We start from the raw sequence: 10,354 nt of genomic DNA on the forward strand, positions 1-10,354 counted from the left end.
AGGCCCCCGGGGCCGAGCGCACCTCCGCGCCCCCGCGCCGGTTGCGCCACCGAGGCGCCTCGGCCGGGGGCTGYGGGTCGCCCTGGCGCCCGCCGTGCTGCTGCGCCTGCTCCCGYGGGCTCGGCTGACACTCACCCACCTCGCTGCAAGCGAGCCCGCGGCACTGCGCGGGGGGGAAAGGCGCTCCGTGGGCACCGGCCCTTCTGCGCCCTCCCGGCTGCGCGCCAGGGCAGCCAGCCGGAGTTCACCCGCTGGGCTAAGCCTTGCCTGCGGCTGCCCGGGTTTCTCCTCGGGGTGGGCTGAGCGCCAAGGGGAAGCAGCCTGGGGCTGCCCTGCAGGCRACGGTCCCCGAGGGCCGGCCGTGGGGTGGGCATGACGAGCCAGCCGGTGCCCAGTTGCATGCGCCCGAAAACCAAAATTCACCCCCCGCCTGCAGCATTACTGGGTAGAGAAAAGGGTGGGTGCTCCAGCCGCAGCAGGAGCAGGGGGAGGCAGCGCCCAACGGCCGGGGAAGGAAGGAGGCTGGTGAGCACAGCCAGAGCAGTGCCAGGGGCTGCGGGGAGCCGGAGGATGGCGGGGCACGGGCAGCCCGGCCCTTGCCCTGACACTGCTCCTGGAAAGTCCCAGTGCAACGACGCGCCTGATGGCGCAGCAAGGCYGGCCGGGTACCAAGGGAGCTGGGACTTGCTGCCTCTCGGGGAGATTTCACTGATGGGGCCGCAGCACCGGCCTGTCCCAGAGCAAACACCACGGGCTCCTCCAGTGCCTTGCATGCACGGACAGCACGTGCCACCCGAGACCTGGCCCTGCCTGGCCCGAACCCCCCGGCTCCTGCTCTGCTGCGGCGGGTGCTGGAGCAGCAGTGGCTCAGGGCAGCACCTGGTGCAGCTGGTACCAGCCTTGCTCAGCCCTTGGCCATGTGGTGGCCAGAGAGGGCTCTGGGAAGGAGCGAGGCCGGAGGGCGACAGGCGAGCAAGGCTTTCGGACCTGTTTGGCAGCATTATAAGCACTCATTCAGCTCTGTTCCCTCCCAGCTCTGACCAGCACCACGGCATTGCAGTCATGCCTTCGTGGTGCACTGGCCCTCCACCAGTCTGCCCTCAGCCAGCAGCTCCTCCAGCCCCAGGGCAAAGGGAGGTGACCAACACTCCTGCCCAGCAGCGGTGGAGCACCCAGGACTGCTTAACCGCACAGCTCAGCCTTGCAGCCTGCACCCCCTTCCCGGGCCGGTTGAGCTGCCTCGGGGCTCACCTCCAGCTTGTGCAGAGCACAGGCTTTTATTGGAGACCTCTTGTGGCCTCGTAGGGGAGAAGGSGAGGACTCGGGGTCAGCAGTCAAGCCCGCCTGGCTCACCCTGCAGCTCCCCAGCCCTGGAGCGGCMCAGGCACAGGGTGGCTCCCTCTGATTCACGCACAGAAGAGCATCTGCCAAAGCGAGGGCTCGTGTGCCCTCAGCCGTGCTCAGCAGGAAATTCCTGCTTAGCACAAGACCACGTGAACCCTACCCAATTTGCTCTTCAATCCAGTGTTTCACTTGCTGGGGAAACGTGATTTGCGGATTGAAAGCTGAGGCTTAAGCTAGAAACCACTCCATTTTGCAACCAGAGTGGGAGAAGAGCAGACGGAACCATTTACTACAGAGCTCAGCAAATCACAGACGTGTACCTGCTGTTCCCCGGAAGCTCCCATTTTTGCAGCACTTCCAGACGTGGCTGGCTATTTGAGTGTTTCCTCTCTAAAGCCCGGCCGGAGCTTAGGCTGCTGTCCGGTGAGCAGAGAGTTAACCAAGAAGAATACACAAGTACAAGGTAGACACCAGGGAAAACTCCCCAAGCTCATAGTAGCTCTGAAAAAATCTTTCATTTTTATTTTACTGGTGACAGAAAGCAGAATTTGCCCCTTGCTTTGGTGACATAGGACATATTAGTCCTATGTGGACTCTTGGCCGGCAGATACCAGGAACCAAGGCTGCGTCTCAGAGCCGCTAGGCCAGCGGTGAAGCGGCAGAAGGCACCGGGGGCTCTGTTGTGCCGAAGGGAACTAACGGCAGATTTAACGGAGGCAGAGCTCTAGGGACTTGCAAGCTGGGGGGATGTAGCCTTGGAGAGGAGCAACCAGCAGCTGCTCTTACAAAGCCTTGGGCACCAAGGTGGTGATGAGCCCAAGGTCAAGGGGACTGGAGCAATGCCCCTTTCCCGGGGCCTCGGCGCGCTGAACGAGCAGACATGGCCGCGCAGGAGCGTGCTCCTGCCTGGAGAACATCTTTGCTAGCAGACTCGCATCGCTGCGGCCAGAGGGACAGATCTGCTCCCAGCCAAGCGCCGTAGCACAGACCAGGGGAGCAAACGGCCCTGTCACCACTTGGTGGCACCAGCGCTCCCTCTGCCATCCCCGGCTGTCTGATGGCAGCAGCACAAAGCAGGCAGAGCCCCTCCTTCTGCCAGCCATTTCACTGCAGGCAAACACAGAACAGCTGGACACAAAGCACTAAGGAACAACCCCCAAACTGCTGGGCTGTTGCTGCACTTAACAGATGAGAAAAAGAAGATATACTTTAGGAGCATGCCTTGTCACGAGGACTTTAGGGTGATAGGAGTGGTGATAGGAACCATGGTTCACAGCAAGAGCAGGGGTTATGGTGTCCTAGATAGATAGGGCCAGGTCCTGCCAGTTCCTTCTTGCTGGGTCACCTCTGCAGGCACCATGGCTGCAACCCCCAAACCTCTGTGGAGTCAGAATGGGTGAAGGGGGGCCCTGCCCAAATCACCATGCCTGGTAGAGATGCACAGCTACAGGTAGAGAAAGGAGTAACTGGCTAAGGTGTGCAGCCAMAATGAGGAAACAGAGCAAACACCTTTGCTTTTGAATCACAGCACAGCCCTAGGAGAGCCCCTGAGGGAAGCAGATGAAAACACTGACAGCCTTCAACCCAAGACCCCAGGGATGGGTGCCTGGTGTCCTGCCCCTGCAGAGATTCATGTTCCTCTAGCAGAGCTGAGCTTTTCCTCCTTTGTCCTGGCTGGATCGAGTGTCCCCAGCTCCACAGAGCAGGCTGCTCCCTCAAAGAGGGCCACAGGAGAGGAGACACCCCAAGCCATCAGGCAGTTTGAAGGCAAAGCAGAGACTCTCCATGGCAATGCAGTGTTTATTATGACCAAGCAGAGATACAGGCATCAGCTACAGGGGCAGGAGGCTTTACTGTAAGAACCACCCCAGAGACAGAGCCGTGACATGCTGCAGCAGGGAGGCCCTCAGTTTCCTTGAGTGATCTAGTGGGAGTGAGACGTTCCCTTCTCCCTGCTCCTGTCCCCAAAGTATTACCAGGGTGAGGGTCCTACCTTTGCAAGGGGATCTGTCACCTCACAGCAATTCTCCTATTCAGTCCTGGCTGTGGCCATAAGCCCTACTTGGGGACACGAGCCCACTTTCTACAAAAGTAGCCTTCCCTCCAGAAAAAGAGACTGCTCAGAGCACGCACAGCTCCCGCGTTACAGTGTTATTGCTCAGTGTGACAAGTGGTCAGACGCGGGAACTTAAGGCAACAGGAATAAGTGCACTAGACAGGCCTCCAAACCAGACGGCCCTGGAGGTGTGCATGGCCCAGCCAGCCCCACAATGCAACTCATTGTCTCAAGCAGTCCTCAGTGACGCCCTGCGCAGCCAGCTCTGCCAGCACATTGTCCAGGTAGTTGGGGTCAGGGTAGCCGTGGCCACTCAGGTTTGTGTCCATCTCTGTCTTGTGGTGGATCTCATTCCACACCACTGTGTTGCTCTCACCAGTGGTGCTAGAGGTGCCCACTGTGAAAATCAAGCGTCTCTTCCAGGCCACCTTTAGGAGCTCCAGGACCTAGAGGTGGAAGAAGGGGAAAAAAAAATATCAAAGCTGTTTTCCAGCAGCTAGGAGACTTGAGTCACKAAACAATCAGATGAGCAGCCCCTTCCTGCCAGGCTGTGGGAACACCTCCATTGTCCTTTCCAAGGGAAACATTCAGGTGAGACATGGACGCAGCTGCTTGCCAGAAGCTTAACAACCTACATCCTTGCTGTAGCAACAAGAAACTGAAGATACCAGCAACAGAGGCAACTCCATCTCCTAGTTATCTATGCAGTGTCTCTAATGCGAAGGACAATTAACTCCCTCTACATGCCAGTCCTCTAGGACTTGAAAAATACTGGCACAAGTTGAAACAAACATTCACCCACAGGAAATGGTGATGGAAAAGTCAGCAGACAGATTTTTTTCAAGCTCAGTGGTTCTATGAGCAAACTCTTATAACAGCATAGCTCAAAACAGGCCAGGAGTGTTTTCTCAAAAAAAAAAAAAAAAAAAAAAAAAGAGGTGGGCTTTTGTTTAGCCAAGGGGTGAAAGAGAACTAATCTTCCTAGTCAGAGCTGTAAACACAAAGCAAAACCTTTAAGGCCAGAGGGGTTATGAAGACACCTAAGGAACAACAGCATGGACAACCAGCTAGAACAGCTGGTTAGCATCACAGGAGCAGCTCTCCTAGAAACAGCYCTACTGTTTAAAGCCACTAATACAGAGCCAAGAGACTAATGTGGAGGGGTCATGTAATCAAGGTGCAGCCTTACCTTTCTGCCTTTCTCATTGTCTGGCAGATAACAATAGCGAGGAAAGCCTCTTGCTGTGTAAGGCATCCCAGGGTTGGGGTGCTCAGGGCCCTGCAACAGATAAAGGACATATTCTGCATGGACACTTCCACCTTTGTATGGATTGCACAATTCTTCAGYAGTAAGAGTTAGGATCAGCAGCAGGGTTTAGGATAGGACCATCTCAAACCAGCTCTTCCATCCAAAAGGAGCAATGTATTGCTGATTAAGAGTATGAGGTATTTGACTTGTTCCTATGGGACATGCTAATACCACAGATCCTCCATGAGATGCCTCAGGCTGGGATACGTGTAAAGTCAGCTCTTCAGAGGCAGCCTCAAGCCACTGAGGCTTCTCTACATAGTCTAAGGATGCCCTAAAAGAAAGACCACCTGCCTCTAGCCTTCCGGCTCACTGCAACCTCCCAAAGCTCAGATGTGAGTTGTGAAATAAGACGTTGGAATCTCTCCCACCCTGTAAGCACTGGCGGAGTCTCCTCCCTGCTTTAGGTAGACAATTTTTACAGTAGGCAAAAGTAAAAGGCTAGTGAGAGGCAGATTGGCCCCAGGGTCTATAAAGTAGGCAAACATCCTTCATGGAGGAGACTAAAGTCACTGATACACTGAAGACCACCCTGTGTAGCTAACAGCTCCAGGCACCTTAAAYAGGCTGCACAAAGATGGGCTGTCCCAACAGGTACTGTATTGGGTTCCCGGTACTGCTCTGGGAGGCTCACATAGCTTCTCCCCGCCAGCCTCAGCACTGTCTAACAGCAGCCATTCCTGCAAGATGCCTTGTACCCACCTGAATGCCTCTGCTGATGTGATACACAATTTGGATTGTCCCACAGTCCTTGTGGCCAGGAAGGGACTGGGGAAAAGTGGAGAATTCCATCTTCCCTTTGGGCTGAGTACCAGTTTTTTCTCCGTAGATAGTTTTACAAGAGGGGCACTGCAAGCTCCCATCCTGTAGGGGAAACAGAAACAGGCATCAGACCTCCACACTCACCTGGATACAGGGCACAGGACCCCACTGGAGATGGGCTGGCTTGGTACCTTGTTTCCATTGGAGTACATGGCCAGCACGCAGAGCATGTGGAAAGAGTGCTGGCAGTTTGTCAGGCGACCAACCATCTCCGGCTTGATTGTGCTGCACTCGCATGCGTCRCTATAACCCGAGGCGGAGGCCAGCTTCTCCATACAGATCATACAGTCCTAGAGTCCAAGACAGCAAGGACAAAAYCACCATGTACTGTGGGCACCAAGCCAATCATAGTGACTGACCCACTAAGGAAATGATCAGGAAGACATTTTAGGAAGATTTGCCTTTAAATTTAAACCTCCTCTTTGAGGTTTAARGGTCAAGATAGATTTCCTCATCCAGCTGGTTCCATCCCACTCCACTACCTCCTGGACAGCTCAGGACAAGAACTGCCAGTTAAAAGGAACAAGTAGGGAACTGAGCATGTTTATGTTCTGCTCTTCTACAGAGCAGCTTCAGTGCAGTTCAYGGCCTAGAGTCTGTGAATTTGAGCTCTGGGAAGAGACAACAGTCAAATTCCCTGTTCCACCCAAGACCCTGCAGCCTGTTCCAAGAGGAATCAGAAGGCATTGGTAGAATGACAAGGCTATTTGATCCACACAGTGCTTCCTTTGCCACAATCCTCTGCAAGTAAGACAGGCAAACAGCCAGAGACATTTCCCTACTCATGGGTACCTGCAGGTCTCCATCTGAACCCTTACCCACAGTTTTCCTCTCTTCACTGAAAAGCAACGGGCACTTTCAGGGCACAGTTCACTCAGCATCTTTTAGTTGCTCGGCACAGGATTGCATGCCAAAGTCAATTCACTGGAAAGGGGATGTAAACACTTACCTCTGAGCTAATTATCCTATAAAACAACTGAATCAGCTGGATCCCAGCTTGCTCCAGTTGCAAGGAGGGTGACGTTTCAAGTGAGCCTTGTGTAACAATTACCTAGGCCAAGACCACACTGGCTTTGAGAKCCTGAGTCTAAAATTAGGACTGCCTCTGCTCCTTTATTGCACACTCTCACTCTTGCACTCCTCCTAAGGTGAGGAGGCTGGACCACCATCCATGGGCACCCAGGCAGGCAGGAAGGAAGCTAGGGTAGCCTTTCATCCAACAAGCAGCAAGATAAAGTGAGTAGTCCAACATGCATGCCTCTTCTTCCCCTCTTACCTCATCAGCAGGAGCACCCTTCAGCTCTTCCAGGTACTTCCTCACCACTGCTTCTGGCTCAGTTGGTGTTGCTGCACAAGGAGAGAGGTGAGAAAAAGAGACAAAAAAAAAAATCAGACACACCATGAAATATGACAGGCTGCAAGGGTGATGCCAAGGAGAAGGGGAGAAGAGCAAGTAGCTGGCCAGGACGCCAACAAGAAAGGTAGGGTTAGAGGGGAAGAAAAGGTCTCTGCTGAAGCAGCTGCTCCAATTGATCCACATAAGCCCTGCAAATGCTTTGCTACTAGATGGCTAGCACTAACACTGTGAGAGACACAGACTGGAGAACTCACCAGCCTGAACCTCCGCTTGCTTGCAGGTTCTCTCTCAAGAGGGCAGGAGCTGCTACAGAACAGCAGATCTTTSCTGCTGTGCAGCACTCCAGAGGTCTGCTCGTAGTTGCTGAGCTCCAGTTTTCCCCACATACCCCAAAGGATGACAACCAGGTTCTGGCTTTATTTTCTTTGCACACACCAGAAATCAGCTATGACAAAACTCAAGGATGTTGCAGTCTCAGTGGGAAAGAGATGATTATGATCTCTGTGCTGTTAAAGGGAAAAAAGCATTCCCACATTGCCCTAGTTGACATCGGACCTTTCCACATCRAGGTGAGACATAGCCAAACACTGCTGTTGGCAGCTGACAAGCAGAAATCCAGCARTACACTAAACTTCAGGCCTTATTTTTAGCACCGTAGAATTAGTCTTGCATCCCTAACAAGAAACAGCAGCCTTTCTTGTGAGCTTTTCACATACTCAAATTCAGCAAGACACAGAACAAGTCACAAGGCATAAAAAATAAACCAGTGTCGTAACAAGCATCCTATCTGCAGTACAGGACACAGACATCCTCATCTTTCTCTAAATGTAATCCCTGCTCCCCTCTCCCCAAGCACAGACACCAGTGCAGCCTGCCAGCCAGGTAGGCCTGGCCCCCACCCCATCACACAAGCCCTGCCCTCTCAAATGCAGGCCTCCACTTTGCAAGAAGCCAGGGATGGAGTTTTGCATGCTATCTGCATGCAAGAGCGGATCTCGCAGATGCTCTGTCCCCTCTGAAGCACTATGAGAGCCAGCATAAAGGATCAAGCAGCAAAAACACAGTATCCTGAGCACGTTCCTGGTGAGGCCATCAGATATAGCTTCAACTTCCAGCCAGTCTTTCTGCTGCAAGCAGAGCTACGCAGCAAGGCCTTGCCTGCAAAAACCTGTGGCTGGTCCTGTCACCCTACAGACARTCAGCAAGCACTTCCAACACTTCTGCAGGGCGCCTAGTCCTATGCAAGAGATGATGAGCTCCTTACCAGTCATCAGGCCCATCACGGAGGCTGCCAGGTTCTTCCACCAGCCTATAAAAGGAAACATTTGCACAAGCAGCATTATGACTCCATCTGGCAGGACGCAAAAAAGAGATCTGTCACTTGGCTAGGGGAATTCCTTGTCTGTCTTTCCTGCTCTGCCCCAAATCTACTTCTGGGAGAGATGAGGGAGAAAAGCCGTGCAGTGATAGGTTGGTTAAGGTGTAGCTCTTGTGTGTTCTCTTCTCTTATCCTGGCTGCTGATGCTGCTCTGGAAGCAAGGAAAGTACTAACAAAGGCTGGACACCTCAGGAGCATCGATGCCCAACACTCCAGGGCATCCTTGACTTCCAGACACCTTCTCATAAAGAACTCTGCTCTTAGAGAAGTTTCTAAACTACTGTCGGGCATGGACTGATTGGGATTTAATACAGAAATATGCTTTTAACAGCCACAATYCCAGGCAGAAGTAGAGCACCAGTGTGCCTCATGAGGCATCGCCATGTGCAAGAGTTGAGTGTCAGACCTGTGGGTGTACTTGCACACCACACATCTTCAGCTCTATCAACTTCAGGGAAGATGGAGGGTTCACGAGAGTTGTCTCTGCAGTTGAATAAGCCATGCTTGGACAAAGAGACAGCCACACCAGAGCCAGCACTACCTCTTTGAGCTGTTCTGTCACCCAAAAAAAAGCAGTTATTGTCACCGTGAGGAAGGGATGGGTGCCATTTTCTGGATAGTCACTTTTCATGGTAGAGGCAAACATGGTGAAGCAGAAGGGGAGGACAGCTCACGTGTCACAGTGATGCCCTGTCATTAAAGAGGCAAAGACCAGGATGGCTCAGGTCCTTTCCTTRTATCCTGAATCAAGTAGGAGATTCCTGTTCCCCAAACAGGCACCTCCGCACACAGCTAGCACTCTGGGGGCACCCTGGACGACAGAACAAGCCCTCATGACAGAAGCAGTTGGTGAGATGCAATCAGTTATATATCTTTTCACTGGGAACAAGTTAGCTTTGGAGCAATACAAGTAAGGGAGGCAGAAAGCTACAGTGGGTGGAAAAACCATTTAGCTAAGGAAGACAGATGAACTGAGAGTCAAGCTCTCCTAAATTAAGATACAGTCATTACGAAGAAATGTTTTCAGAAGGGGACTCCTGGCCGTCCTGAAACACTAGGCTTCTGGCAATGGGAGAAGGAACAAGGTATGACTGAGTGCACAGAGCAAGAAGCCAGGAGATGAAAAGAAAGCCTCCCCCCAGGCTCCTTGCTGCAGTCCCTGCAGAAACAGGCTGGTGCTGGGCTCCAGCACTGGGCAGGAGAAGCTATGCCTGATACTTCAGGCAGAGAAGTCCTCTGAGGATCACCCATCTASCCCTCCAGAGTCTCTTAGCCAGGAAGGAGATAACAGGATAAAATAAGCATTAATAATAAGCCAAACCCAGAAACAAGTGTTTTCTACCTCATGGCGTGCCAAAATCCCCTGGGAGTCATGTTTACATGAGCTACCACAAGGGTGGGGAAAATGAGCCAAGTGGCTGGGCAAGTCCCAGCCTTCCAGCTCTCAGGTTAAGAGCACTCAGCAATGCAAGGAGCTGCTTCAAGGCCTCATCACCAAACCTCACAAGGAAAACTTCTTCCTTGCCTTGCCTTTTCCAAAGAAGAGAAATGGATCCAGAAATGCTCTCTGCTGGGACCTTGCTCACAGGCAATGCGTGCAGAGGTGGTAGCCCGGAATGAGTCACAGGGGGATGTGATCAGTCTGAACCATCTCAGCTCATCATCAGAGCATAGCTTGGTGCTTACTGTGGCTGCAGCCCTCCCAGCTGAGTAGTGCTCTGAGATGACCCTGCTCCAGGCTAATAACTGGGAAATACAGGGGTAGCACTTTCACATGTGGCAGCTGGAATCAAGCTCTAGTCTGTAATGGGAAGAGCCCTTCACTATCACAGGGAAGATGGGGGCTTCAGCTCCCTCTGCTTTGCAGGTTTTGAGCACCCTGCTRAAGAACACCATGTGAGCAGGGTGAAATGATATCCACCATACCTCCACTTGCTTCCATGAAAACCTGATCATAGTGACCATGATGTTACCATTCCTGAGGATCCCATGCTGCCTGCCAGACTGACTGGCAAGTCCTCTCCTTCTGATTGTTTTTTCCAGGAGCCTCTTTCTGAAAATGATCTTTTTTTTTTTTTTTTTTTTTTA

The 10,354-nt window shown here is 52.7% G+C and overlaps 1 protein-coding gene across 5 annotated transcripts in view; it reads right to left on the reverse strand.

The window, feature by feature from the left end:
- Nucleotides 1-1,839: 1,839 nt before the first annotated feature.
- The window catches only part of DTX2 (deltex E3 ubiquitin ligase 2), a 45,614-nt gene continuing 37,099 nt past the window's right edge, over nucleotides 1,840-10,354 (reverse strand). For 3 of the 5 annotated variants that reach the window (XM_085315343.1, XM_085315360.1, XM_085315334.1), the window contains 5 exons: nucleotides 6,808-6,878; nucleotides 5,663-5,821; nucleotides 5,412-5,573; nucleotides 4,590-4,679; nucleotides 1,840-3,846 (listed from right to left, as the gene is read on the reverse strand). In XM_085315343.1, the coding sequence (XP_085171469.1) occupies nucleotides 3,622-3,846; nucleotides 4,590-4,679; nucleotides 5,412-5,573; nucleotides 5,663-5,821; nucleotides 6,808-6,878 (707 nt within the window). In that variant the 3' untranslated portion in view covers nucleotides 1,840-3,621. Of the gene's footprint in view, nucleotides 3,847-4,589; nucleotides 4,680-5,411; nucleotides 5,574-5,662; nucleotides 5,822-6,807; nucleotides 6,879-8,152; nucleotides 8,240-10,354 lie in introns of all 5 variants that reach the window. The other 2 variants (XM_085315352.1, XM_085315368.1) reach the window with 2 other exon arrangements.

Source organism: Rhea americana, unplaced genomic scaffold (assembly GCF_003343005.1).
Source record: "Rhea americana isolate MKP2758 unplaced genomic scaffold, rheAme1 scaffold_111, whole genome shotgun sequence".
NCBI classification, from domain to species: Eukaryota; Metazoa; Chordata; class Aves; order Rheiformes; family Rheidae; genus Rhea; species Rhea americana.